Raw genomic sequence first — 22,335 nt, 5'->3', positions numbered from 1 at the left:
AACATTGTAATTTTGTGATCTATTTTTATATTTATTTTATATATTATTTATTTATGTAGATATTGTTTTAATTTATATGAATATACTATTTGTAATTTTATTCTTATTTGTATATGATTTTTACTTTGTATTAATTGTAAAACTATGCAAAAAAAGTTGCACCTGATTTACACTGATTTAATCTAGGTCTATTAAAAATGGGGAAAAGTTTGTTTTCCAATTTTTTTATTATGAAACAAGCCCAGTTAGGGTGCCGGTTGCACAGGACGACCATCAATTATACAACAGTCATTATACAAAATATTTAAGTGCTGAGATGGACCAATCAAAATCAAGTGTTCCGGAGCGCCATGTGCTTTTCAACCTCTTGTAATGCCACTTAAATCACAAAATTAGACCAATTCTCGGATGCCGTGCCCTTAATGTTTACCAAAGCTACAGTCCTTAATCATGATTAAAATAAAACTCTTTGTATACGGTTTGGACACAAGCTTTGTGCATGAAGGTCTTTCGTTTCCTGTCCTCAAAGTCCTCGAATGTAACTCCCAGAAGCAAACACTCCAGCAGCCCTTAAAAGACTTTCTCTTCGGTGACGTTTATGAAAGTGTTTGGAGCCATGAGAAAGCGGGAGCAGTCATTTTTCAGTTACAGTCTAAGAACCTTCGAGAGTCTGTTCAGATGCCACACGCTGAGACTTTCTTTTCCAAGATGGACACAAATGAACTCCACAACCTCTTAGTGCCTTAGTACAATGTTAGGGACAAAGGACTTGTTCTTGGTTGTTCATTCTTAACAGAGCTGTTATGAGCAAACCGATGCTTACAGCAAGAACACAGTCATGACTCATGATCAAATAAAGCACAAATTGCAGCTAAACATTGATTGTAAATGATGTTGCGTGTCCTTACTATATGTTAAAATGGGCCAAAAACTATTAAAAATGGAGATAAAATGAGGAAAATACAAACATGCCCGCATTAACCACATGCCACCATGTAGATGATAAACAGATGGTGGCATTTGAAGATTTAATGCTGTGTGACAGTAGTTTTGTTTTGACAGCTTGACATGTTCTGTGGTCGTGTTAAATATGTCTATTTATAAGAAATTGTGCTTTGGATTTGGTTAAAAAGAAAATAGGACATTTTTTATTTGGTTATATGCAATGACGAGAAGCTGCAATTGTGATGCCCTAAAAACTGCAGTGCAGTATATCATTTCAAAATCACAAATAATTTCAAGCATCAGTGGGTCTTATGGAATGTTCTGCTGATTTAAAGAACAGTATATGAGCAGCAAAGAGCCATAAAACAGACAGTATTTTATTCATCTAAACCATAAAGCATCACATTCTCTCCGTCTCGCTCGCCCGCTCTGTCAGATCTAGGTCAGTCGATGCTGAATTCCCTCTGAGACACATACTGCACCTCAAAGGGCATCTTCTGAGAAACTCTCACTGCTCAAGACATAAAAGAGCTCAGATCGCACGTAACATATGGACTGTGAACACAGAAGAGACTTTGATTTGACTTTGCAGTAAATTGTTGCAGTCCTGCTGAGAAGTCACTTCTCAGAGGAATTAATCTTAAAGTGCTTTTTAGACACAGTGACAATATAAAAACATTTTAAAGTTACACAAGAAGGCAATAATAGTTTTGATAATGGGACATTTGCATATGATTAAAATATATTGCATTGCATGCATTGGCTGTTAAACATGGACATTGTTGTAATATACCATCCCGTTATAAAAACTCTCAAAGAATAAAAAATATATAATATAAATATAAAAAACAAGTTTTTTGTCATGCCACTAGAGCAATTAAATTGAAAAATGAGAAAGAAAAGCGATTTGCTTGTTGTCTGTCATGCTTTTAATTTTAATATAAAGTTATACCTTGTAAAACTCTATCATTTTAGGTTAGGTTTGTAAAGGTTTGTCTTGTTAAATAATTATTTTATTGTATTTAATTTGTATATTTAATCATTGACTCATTTATTGATTTATATTTAAAAACATAGTTAGTTTTACTTAAACTCGTTTATCTTTTATTTTTAGAATTTTCTGTTTATTTAATTTAATACATTTCGTAGAATGACTTTTTCACCAACACTAAAACGGCAAACTTTACTCTTTTATCGTTTCTTTTATTTATATTGCTAAAATTGTATGTAAAGCCATTAGCTAGTGTGAAAGTACAACGCGGAGGGGCGGAGTCATATTTCTCTTCCCATGGTGCTTTGCGCGCGGGTGTCATGGCGGCTCTCTAGTCAGTCTCGCTTCGTGTGTTTATTATTGATCATCAAGCGGATTAATTCTTCTTTAGGGGATTTTTTGTAAAGTACTTCTTCAATATCATCTGACTTAGTCGCGGATGCGCTAACGTTAAACCTCTTCCGGGTTTGCAGAAACTGTTTCTTTACATACATGCTAAGTTAAGCTAGCAGCTGCGTATGACGTGTGTTTATACATCTATAATAACTCCAAATCTGAGCTCTGTTTATATCATGCACGCGTTTATATGTTAATCTAAACTGTTTATTTATCACGAACAGGTTTTGAAACAAACACAATGAGCACACAAGTGAGTTAAATTTAAAAACAACTGCGTACTTTTAACGTTGTACTCTGCATTATGCGTAATGTATTCATATGATATTAAATATGTTTTATTACTTTCTTTTTAGTACAGTATACTGTTCAAGCAGGAGCATGGTAAGTATGCAGTGCACACGGTTTAACTGATCTAGGTTAGAGTACTTCATGGTTGTGTGTCAAAACTTATCAAAGACAGCATGTTTGTCCATACACACAGTCAATGAGTCTGTGTTTGTATTCCTACAGCTCACGAGGATTCGATCTGGACAGCAGCATGGGGCCGCAGTGAGAAGGACGGATCTGAAACCATCATCACCGGGTCTCTGGATGACTTGGTGAAAGTGTGGAAATGGTAGATCATATTCATGTTGGTTAGGTTAAAAAAAGAAACTTGTCAGTGCAAATGAGGTTTCAATTCCACCTTGTCATCGAGTGTTTTGTATTTAAATGTACATTTTTTATATTATTTTGAATGGTTTATAGGTCGGATGAAAAGCTGGAGCTGCAGTGGACCCTGGAGGGTCACCAGCTGGGTGTCGTCTCAGTGGACATCAGTCACAACGGGGCGATCGCTGCCTCTAGCTCTCTAGACGCTCATATTCGGCTGTGGGATCTGGAGACGGGCAAACAGATCAAGTCCTTGGATGCAGGCCCAGGTAAGTTTACACACTTGCTTTTTCATGTCTAACTCCAAATAAATCCATAAAACTGGTGAATTTAATGTTTTGTCTGTAAATTAGACTAAGGCTTTGATCCTCATTGTGTGAGGGTGATGCAAAGATGTCGTGACGTCACATTGTGCCTCTTCAGTCATTCTGAAAGACGGTGATCTTTTTCGGTTCCAGTTGATTCATGGACTGTGGCATTCTCCCCGGACTCTAAATACATCGCCACCGGCAGCCATCTTGGGAAGGTCAATATCTTTGGTGTGGAGAGCGGAAAAAAGGAACACTCACTGGACACCAGAGGGAAATTCATTCTGAGCATCGCTTATGTAAGATCGATTATGACTACAGAATGCATTACAGGATAAATCATAAAGACACATTTCTCTATATTCTCTATTATTATAGCCCTGATCTCTGTCTCTCTCTAGAGTCCAGATGGAAAGTACTTGGCCAGTGGTGCTATTGACGGAATTATTAACATCTTTGATATTGCAACTGGGAAACTCCTGCACACGCTGGAAGGTGAAAATCTTCCTTCACATGATTCATGCTGTCTTCAGTTTCTCTGTTAACATTCAGGTTCTGCTCAGTAGACGTTCTGTCTGTTATTCTGCTCCTCATATAGTCTGCTAGATGGATTAAGGGTGATTGTAAATTTCATGATGGCGGTGGAAAAATGTCATAAACATCGGTTCCCATCACAGATCGACATTTTTCCTCTCGGTCTCTCCATTACTCACGCATTAGAACTTTCATTTGCTCAGATGTGTATGAAGTGTAGTTCATGGAAAACACAAATACGTTGTCTTTCTCCAGGACATGCTATGCCCATCAGATCTCTGACCTTCTCTCCTGACTCTCAGCTGCTGGTTACGGCATCTGATGATGGTTACATCAAGATATACGACGTGTAAGTTTCATTTGATAGTTTGTCATCTTTTCTGATGGACTCATTGTCTGTTCTTTAACATTCATACACACTTGCTCACAGGCAGCATGCTAGTCTGGCCGGGACTCTCAGCGGTCACGGGTCCTGGGTGCTGAGTGTGGCCTTCTCACCTGATGATAAACACTTTGTGTCCAGGTAAATCTCAATGCCATCTCAGTTAGGTGAAGGTTGACAAGCAATTGACTTGTGGAATAGTTTGTTTTTAATCAATTTTTCTTGTTTTTTGTAGTTCGTCAGATAAGAGCGTAAAGGTTTGGGACACCAGCAGCAGAACTTGCATAAACACATTCTTTGATCATCAGGATCAGGTGAGTCTCTGATGTGTCTGTATTGAACCTGTGACTTTGCAAAAGGGAGGATGTTAAGATTAAATCTGAGATTTGACACTGGTGTCGAATGTTATGTTGTGTTTCTATACAGGCTATAAAGATTACGTGTGCTTGTTAACCAGATTATTTGTGTGTCTATGCAGGTTTGGAATGTTAAATATAACCTGACGGGCTCAAAGATTGTTTCAGCGGGCGACGACAGAGCCATCCATATATATGACTGTCCCATGTGAAGAATCTCTTAAGTACGCTCTTGATGTCCTGCTGTTAATGTTCTGTCCAACAGGTCTAGTCTGAGACCTCAAGACCACAGAATTCAGGAAAGATTTTTTATTTCATGGTTTCATTGTCACCTTAAACATCTGTGTATACAAATAAATGTTTTTTTCCTAAACTTTTTGATGACTGTTTTTATTCACTGCTGCCCTCTACAGGCCTTTAGCTGTTACTGCATTGTTGCAGTAACCACATCAGATGCATTGTTTGTTATTGAACAATTGACAACATATAAATGTAATACTCTACTGCACATTCTGTACAAACAGAAATGTGTTTTAAGGATAAAACAACTGACAAACTTACTACAAAATCTCTCACGAGCTTTACCAGACACCTTTCTCTTTTCATTTTACCACCTCAGATGTACTTCAGTATGTTGTCAATTATTCTTTACATACCAGCATATAACAAACACATTAATAAAAGTATTTTTGTTGTGTGTGTGTGTGTCTTTGTGCAGTTCATTTAATGCACTCATGAGTGTGACACTGATTAACATTAGTAAGCATATTTAGACAAAAAGCACCATAGCAGCTCTGGAATAAATGAACCACACATATAAAACATTTGTAAAAGCTTTGGCCCCAAACCACTGTTTTCTCAAAGTTAAATGCAAGGCCTCCCAAACATAAATTATTATCATCAAATTTCTCCAACATCGTTCCAAACGTTTTGTAATTCAGAACAAACTCACAAAGAGCTGAAAATCAATAACTAGAATGTCTCCATGTCTTTTCCAGGTATAGCAATTACAATTTTAAAATTCTGTTCTCATTCTTCCAACCACATGGCGACAACCGTGTTATAAATGTTTAAACCCATCATTTAAAATGCTAAACAAACAACGGGCGAAAAGTTCAAATTAAAGTTTCATATGGTCTCATTACACAATACTAGTCTAGGCCACACACACACATTAGTAGTCTACCTGTTTACAAGAACAGATTAAACGTAACGAAATATAACAAATCTAGAATACAGTTTCACATTTGAACAAATCAGTGTCCATCGATTATTGCCTGGTCCTCATAAAAAAAAGCAAAGGCATCGGTTTAAAAGGAAGAGAGAGGCCCATAGAACAGGGCTGAGGTAAAGCGGTCCAACACCCAGGTTACAGTAGGTGAGTTTATCACCAGTGTCTGCTGTTCACCAGTTCGGGTCGCAAACTGAGTCTCTTGAGCGTCTCGTAACCGATGACGATCATGACGGAGGTGGGCATGGAGGAAATGATGCGAGCAGACAGGCCCTTGGTGAGACCCCACGCGCCCTCCTCGGCTAGCAGCTGCTTGAACGTCTCGATCACAGACGAACGGCCTTCGACCTGCGAAGACAGGCGTCATATTAAAATCACACAACTTTCAAAACGCAATTTATAATAAATTCACATATGATGATACTTCTAAAGCTAATGATTTTGTACTCTTACAGCATAAGCAGGTGTTCAACTCTTGTTTTTATGGCACTATAAAGCGTGACTGTCTGAAGCAGTTAATGATTGAGTCTGTTTGTACCTGGACTCTGGCTCTGACAACATCCATGGGATTGGTTAACGTAGAGGCTGTGGCTGCGGCCATTGGCCCGGCCACGGCCTGCAGGATAAGGTGCGGGCACTCAGAAGGCGCCAGTCTGGAGAGCTGCTCTGAAAACACATGCACATGATTTCATGTTTACAGAGAGCTCATGTCATGCATTAATTGTGTTAAAAAAGTAAAGTAAAAATTACCTGCATAAAAATGATAAAAAGGCCACCAAACGGCACTGTTCGGTATGTACGTGAGCAACGACGCCACATACCCACGATAAAAACCCCTCGATCCGTCCGCGTGGAAAATCTGAACCACAATGTCTCTGGTCTGTCCGAATGTCACCTTGTGTTTAGGCTTGAGTTTAAAGCGTGTGAGTTGACACCCCTGACCCTGCACCATCAGCTGCTGGGACACCACATCGATGGGCACCGTGATGCTCTGGGCGACCAGCGAGGCAGAGCCGCCCGCCACCAGAGACTTCACCGTGTTATTGGACGAGTAACCCGAAACGTATTTTCTCACCAGTTCGTAGGTAGTGATGTAGGCCTGACCCGAGATCAAGGTGAACGAGTTGACCATGAAGCCTCGGTAGAGGCCGGGCATCCCCTCGGCCTTCAGAATCTTACAGAATGCATCGAAGGTGCCGTTATAGAGCGATTTCCCTTTTTGGACCTGCAGTCTGGTGCGGATCAGGGTGAACGGGTAGACCGTCGCCCGCGTGGTCATGGTCATAAAAACACCCAGCGAGTAGAACTTCCTCTTGTCCAGATCCTCCCACTCGATGATCTGAATGTTGCGCTTCTGCTGCATCATGGCCACTGATGACCTCACAGACGAGATCGGTCACGCATACACCTCTCTTATGACCTAAAATCTGAAAAAAAAATCACAATTGTCTCACATTTTGCTCTAGAGGAGTAGTGTTGAAGATACAGAGTTCAACGGTCACCGCATGTGACTCCTGGATTATGTCATACATTTCTCTATACACAGGGTCAAACTTTACGACCCAAATAGTTTGAACTTGGGGTCATACACATATATAACACATGGCATTGTGGATAAGCCAGTTTTAGATTTTCGTTCCGTTTCCGTGACCTATTAGTAAGACACATAAAGCGGTTATACTTATTACAATCTATAAATACACTTGAATCCAATTAAAATAAATAGATCAATCATATTTTTAAGCAATGTCTATTTTTTCTGGAATTGCATCAAAATAAGCCAAAGTCACTAGAATGCAAAGGAATTCTGAATATGAGAAAAACCGGTCATTAAATTATAATGTGAAAAATAACTGTCACCACGATTATAACACTGCCAAGTAATTTTGTATTAGACAAAATAAGTGTAATCAAGAGTTGGAAAAAACATGGCGTAGGAATATGATCGAGAAACACATTACCCTGGTGGTGTACATTTAAAAAAAGAGTGAGAATCTCCAAAAGCACTCCTTATTCTGTCTTTCATTAAAGCTTAGACACATCTCGAAATGTTTGCCTTTAATCCAGCTCGCTTTATCAGAGACATTGTGACCTTTTCATGGCGAAGCTGCAAAAATGTATTGACAGGTCTCCTCTTTACCGCGCATGCGCATCACAAGAGCCCAACTGACAACCCCCAAAATAAAAGACAGCTTGCGTGCCCCTCCCTCCCTGTACATTTTCCTCTTGCTCGCCTCCAATCAGAAATACATGACACTTCGTTTGACCTCCTAACAGACTAACTCACCCGGTTATCTCGTTATGTGTTTTGTTTCTCCATCCAGCGGCGGATCCTGTCGTGAGATAAACATGATACTAAAACTCTAACATCGCTATTTGCTATAATCGATTCTCGCCCTGGTGTTGCTGCTAGAAAGTCATGAGGAGCGATTGCTCCTCGGCACTTCCGGCGCATGCTCCGACGTCACTCTGAGGGGCTATAGAAGGTATGCTTTGACGTCACTTGTCAAGTTTCATATTCACAAATGTCGATGGTCAAAAAAGACACCAAACTTTACACATTTTAAATTTGAGCTCTGTCAATATTTTGAAACATTGAAGGGTTAGTCTGAATACTCCTTTGTATATAGTTTTCATTAACTTTTTCTCCTTTATGCTATGTTGTTGTTGTTTTTATTATTGTTATTTTTTGTATTTTGTCTCATGTATCTGTTGTTGTTAATTAAGCATCAATAAAAAATAAAAATAAAAAAGCATTGACGTCACTTTCCCACGTGAACACGCCGGGACACGCTCCCTTGAGTGGTAAAACTAAGGCAAAATGGCTGCACTCAATAGGAGGAACAAAAACCGGGACTAAACACGCAATTATTTGCTGAAACTACAAGCAGCTGGACTCGACGGTGATCCTTACGACTACCTTATGACTTACAAAGGAATCCGGTGTTCTTAGACACTCAAATGTTGCGCGGAATTGCGTTTCCTGATATTGTAACCATTCATTTTGCCCAGTGTTTACCACTCAAGCAGGCGCGTTCCGGCGTGCTCACGTGGGAAAGTGACGACACGTGCATACCCTCTATTGGACAAGAGGAGTTGATATTATTTTGGAGCAAAGAAATTTCTTATTATTATGACAAACTTTTAGAATAGATGCTACGTTTTTTCTTAATTCATTTATTATTTTGTTACATTGATAAACGTCGATAATCTAAAACAAACAAACAAAAAACATTTCTTGGTGTTTTTGTTTGTTTTGTTCTGTAATTAGTGTTGTTGGTTATACTTTAATGTTTCCATGTAAATAGTTCCTTATTCCTGTCTTGTTTATTTCCTGTCTGATTTTACTTTTGTTTCGTTTGTTACTGTTATATAATATCATACAAAATATTCAATAATATTATTTTTGTATCAATTCTTTGAATTTTTTGTCTGGGATAAGTTATTTAGTAAAGCATACAAACTAACCAGTTGGAGATCGGCTAAGGAAATGCTGCTTAATTTATGTAAGGCCGTTGTGTTGATATGTTATATTATTTTAACAAAATATTATAATATTATGTCATAGAACTTATAGAGATATATTTCAATGACCATAGGATATATTCGAAGAAAAGCATGTTATAGCCTACAGTTCTGAACATTTACGTTCCACACACATGAAATAAAGTGGCCTGGCTCCAAATTCTTGTCGTTTGTTCTAAATAACCCTTTATTGTTATTGTTAAATAACACATTTATGTGTTGTAAATGTAAATGAAACAAAGCTTTATAGACAATAAATCTAACATTTCTGTACATTCAATAAAAGATAGAAAGGGAAATGTTCTATTCATTGTCTACAATGAACATCATGTACCAGGCTGAACGCTGCATCCACTTGACATTCATTAATATGCAATAAGATTCAGTAAACGGATGCTGTTTTCTGACTGGACGGTGTTGTGCAGAAGCTGTGCTCTGATTGGCCTGTACTCCAGGGAGGTTCTGTTCGCTGATTGGCTGGCGGTTGTGGCTCGAGCAAGTGGAGTCGTGTTCTTGTAAAGACTCATCATGGCGCTTGGTTCTCTTCAGCACGGTAAGGACTCTTTAAACACAAAAAACACTAACATTCACCTTAATTCCACTACAGATAGGGATATATGTAACCGGTCACATGTTCACTTATGTACACGTATCCGGACAGTCGTGAGAAAGTCACTTTTTTGTAGATGAAAGAGGCGGTTTTGTCGTTAGCGGTGCGGCTAATGCTGCGCGAGAGCGATTGACATTTGGCTTGACTAAACACATGAGATCGCGTGAACTAGTTGTGTCCAACTAGTAAGTGATCACCTAGACAGCGTTATTTTAAGTGCGTATATGAGTACCAGAGTAACATTAGTGTATATGCAGGCAGCTCACTCGGCTTTGAGATAACGTTTTAGCTTATTATCTACAATATTCAGTTACTGTATATTGTATACACTTACAAAAAGCTAACGTTGTTCTTGTGAGTGTACCATGCTTTTACAATGCTTTGTTGAACGTTTAACATGGTATACCATTTTTACGATATGCACCATGGTATTCGTTTTAGTGCCATGTAAATATCATGGTATATGAATGTGGTAAACATACGATACCATGGTTTGTGGCAAAGTACTATTACTATTGCCTATTTCTATATTATTGTATATTATTATTATTTTTTTATCATCTGTGTTCTGTCCTGTTGTCTTTCTGTTGCACTGTGGAGCTTCTGTCACTATAACAAATTCCTCGTATGTGGAAACATACTTTGCCAATAAAGCTCATTCTATTCTATTCTATTCTATTCTATTCTATTCTATTCTATTCTATTCTATTCTATTTGACACAGTCACTGGTGCCGCCAAATTACTTGCAAAGCACAGCCCCTTTCTCTCAATTTTGATGTTCCATCTTACTTTGATGGTGTGATTGTTTTATATACCGCATTGGCAAAACAATACTCTATGTTGTGTGACGTATGACATATATATACAATATTACGTATTTACAGAGAAATAGTGAAATTAATGTGATACTTGCTTGGTTCTTTATAGTTTAAAAGATTCATAGATGTGCTAAAATGTTTAGATTTAAATTGCATCTCGTATGTAATCGTATAACCTACTAGATATAACAAAAAGAGAAAGATCCCTTGTGTCTCCATAAGTTTATGAACCATATGTTACCATAAACTTGGTAAAACCTTTAAAATTAGTGCTTTGAATTCCGAACAGTATCTTTAAGATTTTAAACAATCTCTTTATTATGGTCTACAAATGCAGAAGGCTTTGTATAATGGGTGGAGTGTGTAATTTAATTGACCTCAGGCTACCATGATATACATAAACATTTGTCTTATTCTTCATGTCAACTGGACTGATCTCTATGTAACACCCTATCTGACAGTAAGAGTATTGTTTACAGTGTCTTTTAATGTCCGTCTTAAAGAATCACTTGACTCACTTGTTCAACCTGATTTAACGTGTATGTGTGTTCATGGGCAACGTATTCTGGTTTGTTTCCTTCTGTCGCTATTCTCTGTATTTAATCTAAACTAATCTAACCCCTGCAGCAGTCAGAAACACAGCAGGCTGCAGGTGATAAGCGTGTGCGTGCTCCTCCAGCACACCAAACTGCAAAATACTGCTGTGCACGAACACTTGTGTTTTTTTATGTCATGCCCAGTTTCCTGGCCCTCTGATTGGTTGAAAGTGAGTTGAAATGAGTCGTTCAATAACAGAAACCCAGGAAGCTCTGTCTATATGTACTTGCCCATATGCTTTTCTTCTTTTGTTGAATGTAGAGATTTGTGAAGAATCCATATGCAGCTGTTTTCATACAACAACAGTTCCTGGTGTTCAGAAGCTGTCAGGCTCCCAAGGAATCCAAGTCAATGATATTCCATAGTTGTGCACTGTATTCCAAGACTTCAATAAATAGAACGCAGAAATTTTCACCTGAACCATTCGCTTACATCTAGTTTGCATTAGCGGCCGACCAGGCTTGGAATATGAAATGCTTTTATGTTCTATTGCTTGCCCTTTGGAGCCTAAAGGCAACAAGAGCTGTTTAGCGATTGTTCGGATAGTTTTACTTCCAAACTTGTTAGGTTGAGAGTTTGGAATGTCATAATAAGCCAAAAAGACATTTTTATTTTTCGGTTGGACTATTACTTAAAACTGCAATGTCATGTGAAGTTGAACCCATTAAATGGTTATTGGGTTCAATGCTGTTGTGATGGTTCTATATCCCCTATAAGTGGATATGAATTGGACTTGTTAACACTTGCAACTATTTGCCAACACGAGTTCCACAGCTGCAGACTTTTCTTTTTTTAAGTAAGAGAGCGATCTATCTGCATCTGTGTTCTGCTGGGAAGAGGAATGAGGTAAAGGCCAACAAGCTTTTTAGTGAGTATGTCTGTCTGTCCGCTGTTATCTTGGCCATTTTGGATGCTGTTCAGTCATAGCAGGTGCACAACCACCACAGCCCAACCTGAGTACAGATCAGATCACAGAAAGGTGTTTTTGAGACATTTAGGCATGCACACTCTCTATTTCCTGCATATTCTCTTGTCTAATTCATACAGCATTTTTGAATATGACACTTTTGTTTTGTACAGAACATCCATTCAGGCACTTGATCGACACGCTTCAGAGCGAAAAATATGAAGAGCGAAGATATTTCAACCCACAGAAGCTCGATGATGTCAGATATGGTGAGTTTGGGCACTTTTAATTGTCGACGACTTAACCACAGCCTACAGGAAATCTTTGTAAAAAATAGCGTAAGCATATAGCGGCCAAAGATGTTTATTTGCATGTTTATAGCTATGGTGCTGTTGCAGAGGGCATGAATTAAACTTCAGATTAATCAATCAGTGCAGATACACATAGATGAAAAATGTACTCTATAAAACACTAGTCTCCTCTCATGCTGCAGAAAAACTGCCGTTCTGTATTCGGGTTCTGCTGGAGGCCGCGATCCGGAAGTGCGACGGGTTCTATGTGAAAACAGAGGATGTCTCCAGTATTCTAGACTGGCAGAAGCAGCGGAACCAAGCCGAGGTTCCGTTCTCGCCCGCCAGGGTTCTGCTGCAAGATTTCACGTAAGTCACATGGTCTATTTGAGTGTGCAGTTACTGTGCCTGTTTATACATTTGAGAGTGTGCTTATTTCTGTGTGTGTTTTTAGGGGAATCCCTGCTATGGTGGATCTGGCTGCTATGAGGGATGCTTTAGCTAAACAAGGGGTCGATCCGAGCCTAGTAAACCCCAAATGCCCCACGGACCTCATCGTTGATCACTCACTGCAGATCGACTACAGCAAATGGTGAGAGTGAGGAGAGAAAGGGAAAAATAAACAGTGTTTATGTCTTTAAACCTAATGATTACAGCATTAACGTAAACATCTGTAAAAGCCTTTAATGAGTGTTTATGTCGTGTAACGTACACAGTTATTATGGCAATGATGTATTGAGTTTAGCTTAGCGTAAGTCGTCACTATCCATGACTGTCACCTCGGCTTAAACAGACAGGATGCAACAAGTTTTCACTGTCAGTCTTCTCTTCAACGAAAGTGAAATGAAGTCACATGACACTACGCCCTGTGACAAAACACAAGTGTCCTGCTTGTTTCTCAGTGCCATCCAGAGCCCTCCCACCCTCACGGATGACAGTCACGCTGGCAAACCTCCAGCAGGTCGGCCAACTTCCCGTGGGAGTCAATGTGGGGGTCATCAACCAGGTCAAGGGCGCGGCTGCAGGAAAGCGTCCTGCTCTGACGCCCCCACTGGCCGAACCCAAGCAGTACAGATAGAGAACACACCCCTACTGTGCCCCTTCCACCTGCAGCCTGTATCAGAGTACGGCCACACCTTACACTAACACACACAGTAATACATCATTTTATTGTTTAATGTCTTCTAACGCATCTGTTTGACACCCACAGGCCTGAGACGGTGCTTAGGAATCAAGAGATGGAGCTCAGCAGAAACAAAGAGAGACTGCAGTTTTTTAAGGTGAGAATTTTGCTAAGGGGCAATTATTTAGAAGGTAAAGTATCAGCTTCAATTTCGCATCTCTGTTCTTTTCTTTTCTCCAGTGGTGTTCAAAAGCCTTTAAAAACATCAACGTGGTTCCGCCAGACATCGGCGCTGTGCATCAGGTGAACCTGGAGTACCTGTGTCAGGTGGTACAGGAGGGGGAGGGGTTTATTTATCCAGACAGTGTGGTGGGAACAGACTCCCACACCACCATGATCAATGGCCTCGGCATCCTGGGATGGGGTGAGCAGCCACGTACAGCTCTGTTTGCCAATTTTATTTTGGTATTGGTGAATATCTATAACTCTAAATACTCGTCTTTCTTTTTTAGGAGTTGGAAGTATTGAATCAGAAGCAGTCATGTTAGGTCAACCAGTGTCTTTGACGTTGCCCGAAGTTGTTGGCTGTAAACTTGTGGGGTCCATTAATCCCCTCGCCACGTCCATCGACATTGTCCTGGGCATCACTAAGGTACATTGAGTTTCCCTTTTTTTATTACAACATTACACGTGTTAAGGGTGGGGATCTTTTCATTCTACAGACCTATTGGTTATAGATACGTATCGGTCTGTGTGATCTTTGTGTCTCAGCACCTGCGTCAAGCTGGAATTGGTGGGAAGTTTGTGGAGTTCTTTGGGCCCGGTGTGTCACAGCTCTCGGCTCCTGATCGGACCACCATTGCTAACATGTGCCCGGAGTACAACGCCACTGTGAGCTTCTTTCCTGTGGATGACATCACCCTGCAGCACTTTAAAAACACCAGTACGGACCATCTAGCTTATACTACATTTTAAAGCTTAAAGTATATTAGTTAATGTACCCTCAAATGTATTCAAATTGTTTTGTTTTTATGACAGTCTGCAGTGAAGAGAAGCTTGCGGTTTTAGGAGACTACCTAAAAGCTGTGAAACTCTTCAGGAGCTACGATGACCAGTCAGAAGAGCCGCAGTATTCAGAGGTGTGCTTCTGGCTTAGATAATAAACGTTCAGTTATAATATTCTGTGACATCGATGAAATTCAATGTTTTTTATAGTTACAAGCAAAATGAGCCATAAGTGGTCTCAGCGACGACAGCTTTGTGTTGTGATTGGTTGGAACACATCTACATAACACAACAAACTTTTTATAAAGGGCAAGAAATGCTCAAGTTATTTCCAGTTGTAGGGTGAGTCACGTGATACCGTTTGTGTCGCAGGTCATCGAGATGAACCTGAGTTCCATTGTGCCTCATGTCAGTGGACCCAAACGGCCGCAGGACAGAGTTGCCGTGACCTGCATGAAGGAAGACTTCATCAACTGCCTAAATGAGAAGGTAAGTGAACACATTTATCCTCCTTCACACGTTTCCATCCACACATCTGAGTTAGCTGGATTTGTGTTGTCTGTACAGCTGGGTTTTAAGGGCTTCCACATCGCCAAAGAGAAGCAGGAAATTAAGGTCCCGTTCCTGCACGAGGGGGCGGAGTACAGCCTCGCGCACGGCTCTGTGGTCATCGCTGCCGTTATCAGCTGCACCAATAACTGCAACCCATCTGTCATGCTGGCCGCAGGTGAGACATCAACACGCACCTAGATCTGATCTGAGCTGTCGGCACACCGTTTAGAGTAATAGAAAAAATGTGTGTGTCTTTGTGTTTGGCTCAGGTCTGCTGGCAAAAAAAGCTGTCGAGGCTGGTCTGTCAGTAAAGCCGTATATCAGAACGAGTCTGGTGCCCGGAAGTGGAACCGTCACACATTACCTAAACGCCAGCGGTGTCTTGCCCTCCCTTAGGAAGCTTGGGTACACATTTACATCTACATCCACACAAATATTACAGTTTAATAACCATATTGACTTGCATCAAATGTGTCTTTATACTTATATGTTCAATGTGAGCTAATAATAATCAACAATCATGTGAATGTGTAACAGGTTCGAAGTGGTTGGTTATGGATGTTCCACCTGTGTGGGCAACACAGCACCTTTACCTGAAAGTGTGGTCGACGCCATTAAACAGGTGAGGCCTAGCTCCTCTCTCTCTCTTTCTCTCTCTGATTTTCTGCATATTATTAATGTGAGCGGTCTGCTTGTGCGCAGGGCGATTTGGTGGCGTGTGGCGTGCTGTCTGGAAACCGGCATTTAGAAGGACGCCTGTGCAACTGCGTACGGGCGAATTATTTGGCCTCACCCCCGCTGGTGGTCGCGTATGCAATCGCAGGTACAGTCAGCATTAACCTGGAGACGGAACCGATGGGTGTGAACTCCGAGGGGAAGGAGGTGTTTCTGAGGGATATCTGGCCGTCTAAAGAGGAGGTACGGGATACAGAGGAGAACGTCGTCATTGCCTCCATGTTTAAAGAGCTGAGAAGCCGGATTGAGGTGAGAGGAAACTCATTATTATTTCATTAAATGTGATTTTGCACGATTGTGTTTGGATGTTAATACAGACTCATTTTTATGTGCAGAAAGGAAATGCGTTCTGGAACAATTTGGACTCGGCCGAATCTCCCCTTTTCCCATGGGATCCCAAGTCCACTTACATCAGCTGTCCGTCCTTCTTCAGCAAACTGGTGAGTGTCTGTTTGATCCAGATCTGTCTGAAGATCACAGCTTGTGTAGTAACAGCCCTCTTCTCCCTCTCAGTCCAAAGAGAAGTGCGCACCTCTGTCCATCGACAACGCTTACGCTTTGCTCTTTCTGGGTGATAACGTTACTACTGATCACATTTCTCCAGCCGGTAGCATCGCTAGAGTCAGTGCCGCTGCTAAATACCTCCAGAGTAAACGGTGAGTTTTTGATTTTCTAAGTACGTTTTTGTTTTTTTACACAAAAAATGTCTGCCAGTGAAGTGACTTTTCTGTGTGTAGGTTGTTTTTAATAACCCTTTAAATAAATTACACGTTTGGTTAAATTATAACGATTAGAGTAAATATATGTCATGAGATCTCTTGTACCTTGTAAAATCAATACAAAGAGCTGTTTAAAAAAATTTGATCAATGATCAATTTATAGTCTGTTTTTTTCTCCGCTCTTGACATTTTTGCATCAGTTTGACCCCTCGTGAGTTTAATTCTTATGGCGCACGGAGAGGAAACGATGCAGTTATGACTCGGGGAACCTTCGCCAGCATAAAGCTTCAGAACCGCCTCATCGGGAAGACCGGACCCAAAACACTGCACATTCCTACAGGACAGACAGTGAGTGTGGACAGTCGGCGTGAACGTGGTCTACTGTATGTCGTGGCATTGGGTTGATGTTTTATATGTTCCTCTGTCACAGCTGGATGTGTTTGAAGCTGCCGAGCGCTATCAGAGAGACGGGGTTCCTCTCATTATCCTGGCGGGAAAAGAGTACGGCTCTGGTAGCTCTCGAGACTGGGTTGCTAAAGGACCCTATTTACTGGTACCGTACCCATAATCCTCTGCATTCGTTTGTTCTACTCACACAGGTGTTGAGGTTCTCAGTCTTTGTGTGTGTTTAGGGTGTGCGTGCTGTGATAGCGGAGAGCTTTCAGAGGATGCATAAGAATCATCTGGTGGGCATGGGCATTGCTCCGCTGCAGTTCTTGCCCGGGGAGAACGCCGACACGCTGGAGCTGTCTGGAAAAGAGCGATTCTCCATCAGCATCCCACAAGAGCTCACGCCCAGACAACACCTCACTGTACAGGTAGAGCAACTCCTGCCTCAGGTCAACACATATTGCTAATACGACTGAGCTCTTGTGTTTTTTCAGTTAATGCCATGCGATTACCAGATTATGACTGAATCAAGTCAATTAAAATGCTTGTAATTGTAATGTATTTCTAGTAGTTACCATGATTAATCTCTGAATTAAGATTTAAATAGCCACTAAAGACATTTTGCTCTTTTAAAATATAATGCAGCCTTATTTCTTCGGCTCTGTCTTCTTCATGCAACAGCTGATGATGTTCTTTTGTTTCTAGACAAGCACGGGCAAGAGTTTCAGCGTAGTTCCTCTGTTTGAGAATGAGATGGACCTGGTGTTTTTCCGACACGGAGGCATTCTGAAGTACATGGCTCAATCCCTGCTGCTGTAATGTGACTAATAAGAGACACAGCATGGATCTCTGAATAGCACAGCCCCACCTAGAGTCCTTCCGCAGGAGTATGAATCTAAGCTGTGCCTCTGGTTCGGCGAATCCTCCATTCCAGAAGGACCGGCTACTTTTGCACTTAACCACAAATGTCCAGCGTTTTTCTTCAAATCACTCTCTTCACATCCAGTGTCCCTGCAAGGTTTCTATTTGCAGTCTGGTTGTGGAGTTTGATGTGGGCATTTCATGTTGCAGTGCCTGTAGCTTGTCAAGAAATATTTTTTCTTGTGTGAAACTATCAGGTGCCAGATGCACGATGACATCACAGTCAGAGATCTCAGAAGAGGCTTTGTCGCTCTGTCACGGTGCTGATTTCGACACGAGCACATTGATACGGAGTGCTCACGCATACAGCAATGACCAGCATACTGTTATTTCTGAGTTTTCTAACTCTGTTTAGTTTAGTCACAACGGAAAAGCACTCGTTTGATCCGATCCAGTGAAATGTCAGTTTATTTTTTCTGATTGCCCCTTGTCTGAGTAACAATAATGATGAATAGAAGGATGTTCAGAGTTTTTCTTTTAACAACAGCTCACAACACCATATGTGGCTAAACTGTGCCGAAGACTTATTCAACCATAACGATCGTCTGTTATATGTTAATCAGAATTTCATAAACAACATTTTGAGCTCCTAAACACATTAGAGGCCTAATTGAAGGCTGGTTTGTTTTGGTACTTTTACTTTTTGGTACTTTAACTGTGGTGTTTGCCTTTAAGGCCAAATCAAAACTTTCGATGTCTGGCTGCATTTATGTTCTTTATGTTCTTTATGTGAAGTCCATATGCAACTCAGAAGTGCTGGAGTGATTAATGCAGTAAAATAAAAACATTGTTAGATAAAGCTGTTGTTGTAAATAATTTTTAATAAACATTGACTTGAGCATGAGGGGTTTGGCTTTTACTGCATTTATAGGTTTACTTGTCGATAAATGTTTTCATTACTTTAGATTTATATTTCACCTTTAAAATAGAATATTATATACAATGACCTTTGGGGCTATTAATATAATGTAATAATAATATATGATGCGTTGTTTATAATCGTTATCTTTATTTCACGTCAGTTGTTGTTCTTCCCGTACACTGGGGGCGCTGTGAACATTACCGATGAATGTGTACAGCGCATTTAGTCCAGCACTCCCACTCTTATCATTCCCAGACAAACTAGCTAGAGGCGAGAATAAAATATTTAAACCCATAGTGCTTTTTCCAAACGCATGTGCGTTTTCTGTAAAAATGAAACGTACAAGTGTAATTAATTCATAAATCAGTTTAGAGTTAGCTGTGGGACGATCTTGACGTTCATGACACCACACAGCTTACCAAGAGGTCCAAAGGGGGGCCAATCAGAGTGCTGTATGAAAACACGTGACTCGTAGCTGAGGTGAACGCAGAGTGGACGTGCTTCCCGCTGTAGTGAGATTCTTTGGTGCCGTTGCAAGCCGCAACAGTGAACAGACAGCTCGAGCTCACACTTAAGGTATGAAAAAATTGTGTTTTACTACATTTTACACCTGATGCGTAATTTACATAATAAAGCAGATGTTTAAGAGCATGTGTGAACGGCTGAGCTGCTGTGAGGTTGATTGAGTGAATGATTTTTTTAATCTAATGAAAAGTTGCTGCTTCATGCTGTTATGCGGGTGCTAATGCTAAAGCTAAACACATTCGTACAGGAGAAACTGAAAGCAGCGTTAAAACTCGCATTTGTGCTTCATATTCTTAAATTTTTATCCATTTGGAATATGAATGTTGGTGTGTCAGATTAAGTCTGTGAAATGTTTCATTCTGAGCGACTTTGTGCGTTTAGCTGCTTTGTGTTTCATTTTGTTAACGTTACCTTTTCAGTTTTATGGCTGTAACATTCTGACAGTAGCACAAACTGATGTATAACTGATTAATTATTGATTTAATACATAATTACGTTATTCAATATTAATTATTATTTAAATGCATGTATGTTTTCACTAATTTATGATACATTTTTGTCTCTATTTACAGGGTTTATTTGAATAAAGAACACAATGGTGAGTGTAGCAGTGTTGAATTTTTCATCTGTTTGTAATGAAGTTTATTGATTTAAAATATGCCGAATTAACTTTTTATCGGCTTCTTTTTGTTTGTATACAGTCTCGGAGATATGACTCCAGAACGACCATCTTCTCTCCAGAGGGTAAATGTTTCTTGATTTCCACTATTTTGCATGATTTTATCTGTAGGTGATGAACGGTGGCTTCATGTCCCGGTATGTGTCGTGTTATTGCAGGGCGGTTGTATCAGGTAGAATATGCCATGGAAGCCATTGGTCATGCTGGCACCTGCCTGGGCATTTTGGCCAATAACGGTGTGCTGTTGGCGGCAGAAAGGAGGAACATCCATAAACTGCTGGATGAGGTTTTCTTCTCAGAGAAGATTTACAAACTCAATGAGTAAGTTCTGATCTTTACATCTAAGTCACTGGGTTCATTATTTACTGTTGCATTAAAGTCATGTTAGAATTTTATTATTTTTTGATGTATTTGTAATGCAGAGACATGGCGTGCAGTGTTGCTGGAATTACATCAGACGCCAATGTGCTCACGAACGAACTGAGACTCATCGCACAGAGGTGAGCAAAACCTCAGCTGTTTCGTGGATGGAATCTAGAGCGGTCTCCTTATATTATGTTTGTGTTTGCAGGTATCTCTTACAATATCAGGAGCCCATTCCCTGCGAGCAGCTGGTTACAGCCCTGTGTGACATCAAACAGGCTTACACACAGTTTGGAGGTACATCGGTCAATCAAAAACAAATTCTTGCATTTACAATCTGTTTTTGACATGTTCTTGGTAAAGCTGTGTGTACTGTTTGTTTTTGTTTTTAGGTAAGAGGCCATTCGGTGTTTCCTTGCTGTATATGGGATGGGACAAACATTACGGATTTCAGCTTTATCAGAGTGACCCCAGTGGAAACTACGGAGGCTGGAAAGCCACATGTATCGGCAACAACAGCGCCGTAAGTGGAATACACCCGTTCTGCACCTGTAGCACTGTTATTACCTTAGTACTTGACCAATAGTACATTTTAGATCAAAACAGTCTTTTTTTAATTCTGTTTGCTTCAGCGATAGGTTCAGGGTTCATATGTGCAATAAACATGTTTATTATAGGACCAAAAAGTGGTTTGTTCACAAATTTGTATGTTTTTCTAACCACTGGTGCACTGCACAATATCTTTTTGTCCACTAGATGGCGGTAGATAGAATTCTTTAGTACCCATTTATCAATTTCAGATTATTCTGTTGTTTTAACTGAAAAGTGAGATTTTTCTCAGAATACTTTGTATAGAGATTCAGTGTGTGTGTGTTTGTTTCAGGCTGCTGTGTCGATGCTGAAGCAGGATTTTAAAGATGGAGAGATGACTCTTTCAGCTGCCCTCGCTCTCGCCGTCAAAGTGCTGAACAAGACCATGGACGTCAGCAAGCTGTCTGCAGAAAAAGGTGTGTGTGTGTGTTTGGCATGAGGGAATAAATGTTTTAGTGTGCTCTGAGGCCAGTGGATTAAAACACTCAAGAGTTCTGCATTATGAATGACCATGACACCATATACAGAGAAACAACCCATCTGAGCTCTCAGCTTATAAACACACTACTGTAAAGTATAACAGACCTTTATTCTTTTACAAACCTGACTGCAAATCTGACTTTCTCTCCTTTGCTGTGTGTTTATCTGTGCAGTTGAGATAGCCACACTGACACGAGAAAACGGCAAAACCAGAATCAAAGTCCTGAAGCAGAAGGAGGTGGAAGAACTGATCAAGAAACACGAAGCAGAAGAGGCCAAAGCAGAGAAGGACAAGAAAGAGAAGGAACAGAAGGAGAAAGACAAATAAAAACACCTGCACATCTTTTCTACTCGATTGCAAAAGCTCCTCTGGGATTTAGAGAGATCATTTTGTTCTGTCTGTCAACCAATCTGTCATTTTCTTTATTAAACATAAAACGAAAAGACAGAAGTCTGGACATTTTCTGTTTTTATAATGTTGTGATATATGAGAATATTCTGGAAATCTTCTCATACAGCCTCAACCGGCAGACGGTTGCCATGTTGAATAATAGATGAAATATAAAAAGCGTTCATCTGGAAATTTCTGCCTCTAAAAGTGAATGTTGTGTAACAAGTAGTTTTCAGGTTGGACACTTATTTACCAACCTTAATTTACCATAAAATATAGTACCTTATATAGTTCACTTTTTTACGTTTAAGATCAGTTGGGTTGGTTTGGTTATGATGGTAACTGCTCAGAAACGCCTAGTGACAAAAAAAAAATTATTTAAAAAAAACTTTTAAAAGGATTAATCAGAGATTACCGGGTGACTACTGGTGGGTTTCGCGGGCTTTCCAAGAAA

At 40.1% G+C, this 22,335-nt stretch overlaps 4 protein-coding genes across 7 annotated transcripts; 3 read left to right on the top strand and 1 right to left on the bottom strand.

The window, feature by feature from the left end:
* The first annotated feature begins 2,240 nt into the window (after positions 1–2,240).
* On the top strand, positions 2,241–4,939 carry skic8 (SKI8 subunit of superkiller complex). 3 transcript variants are annotated; one of them, XM_057329403.1, is made up of 11 exons: positions 2,241–2,401; positions 2,557–2,585; positions 2,689–2,716; positions 2,846–2,951; positions 3,083–3,255; positions 3,445–3,593; positions 3,696–3,789; positions 4,084–4,177; positions 4,259–4,351; positions 4,446–4,524; positions 4,689–4,939. In XM_057329403.1, the coding sequence occupies exons 2-11, from the start codon at positions 2,574–2,576 to the stop codon at positions 4,776–4,778; spliced, it is 918 nt and encodes a 305-aa protein (XP_057185386.1). In that variant the 5' UTR covers positions 2,241–2,401; positions 2,557–2,573; the 3' UTR covers positions 4,779–4,939. The 3 variants fall into 3 exon arrangements, with proteins under 3 accessions (XP_057185386.1, XP_057185383.1, XP_057185384.1); XM_057329400.1 differs by having other exon boundaries at positions 2,241–2,435; XM_057329401.1 differs by having other exon boundaries at positions 2,241–2,459.
* Positions 4,940–5,064: 125 nt separating this feature from the next.
* slc25a44a (solute carrier family 25 member 44a) lies at positions 5,065–8,199 on the bottom strand. 2 transcript variants are annotated; one of them, XM_057329404.1, is made up of 4 exons: positions 8,085–8,199; positions 6,548–7,224; positions 6,336–6,463; positions 5,065–6,145 (listed from the first exon to the last, which is right to left on the bottom strand). In XM_057329404.1, the coding sequence occupies exons 2-4, from the start codon at positions 7,161–7,163 to the stop codon at positions 5,954–5,956; spliced, it is 936 nt and encodes a 311-aa protein (XP_057185387.1). In that variant the 5' UTR covers positions 7,164–7,224; positions 8,085–8,199; the 3' UTR covers positions 5,065–5,953. The 2 variants fall into 2 exon arrangements, with proteins under 2 accessions (XP_057185387.1, XP_057185388.1); XM_057329405.1 differs by lacking the exon at positions 8,085–8,199 and adding an exon at positions 7,759–7,935.
* ireb2 (iron-responsive element binding protein 2) lies at positions 8,167–18,834 on the top strand. The gene is made up of 22 exons (XM_057329399.1): positions 8,167–8,283; positions 9,748–9,875; positions 12,429–12,524; positions 12,749–12,914; positions 13,000–13,137; positions 13,448–13,669; positions 13,756–13,825; positions 13,909–14,092; positions 14,181–14,320; positions 14,440–14,611; positions 14,707–14,807; positions 15,046–15,162; positions 15,241–15,400; positions 15,495–15,630; positions 15,763–15,847; positions 15,928–16,209; positions 16,296–16,400; positions 16,474–16,616; positions 16,880–17,027; positions 17,110–17,232; positions 17,312–17,497; positions 17,775–18,834. Exons 2-22 carry the CDS (start codon positions 9,851–9,853, stop codon positions 17,886–17,888), a joined length of 2,913 nt encoding a protein of 970 aa, XP_057185382.1. The 5' UTR covers positions 8,167–8,283; positions 9,748–9,850; the 3' UTR covers positions 17,889–18,834.
* Positions 18,835–19,362: 528 nt separating this feature from the next.
* On the top strand, positions 19,363–21,961 carry psma4 (proteasome 20S subunit alpha 4). Its single transcript, XM_057329828.1, has 9 exons — positions 19,363–19,428; positions 19,950–19,975; positions 20,079–20,121; positions 20,215–20,377; positions 20,479–20,556; positions 20,628–20,716; positions 20,812–20,942; positions 21,303–21,426; positions 21,664–21,961. The coding sequence occupies exons 2-9, from the start codon at positions 19,973–19,975 to the stop codon at positions 21,816–21,818; spliced, it is 786 nt and encodes a 261-aa protein (XP_057185811.1). The 5' UTR covers positions 19,363–19,428; positions 19,950–19,972; the 3' UTR covers positions 21,819–21,961.
* The last annotated feature ends 374 nt before the right edge of the window (positions 21,962–22,335 follow it).

This window comes from Triplophysa rosa, linkage group LG3 (assembly GCF_024868665.1).
Source record: "Triplophysa rosa linkage group LG3, Trosa_1v2, whole genome shotgun sequence".
NCBI classification, from domain to species: Eukaryota; Metazoa; Chordata; class Actinopteri; order Cypriniformes; family Nemacheilidae; genus Triplophysa; species Triplophysa rosa.
Note: the sequence above shows the minus strand (reverse complement) of the source record. Positions and strands in the feature narration are given on the sequence as shown.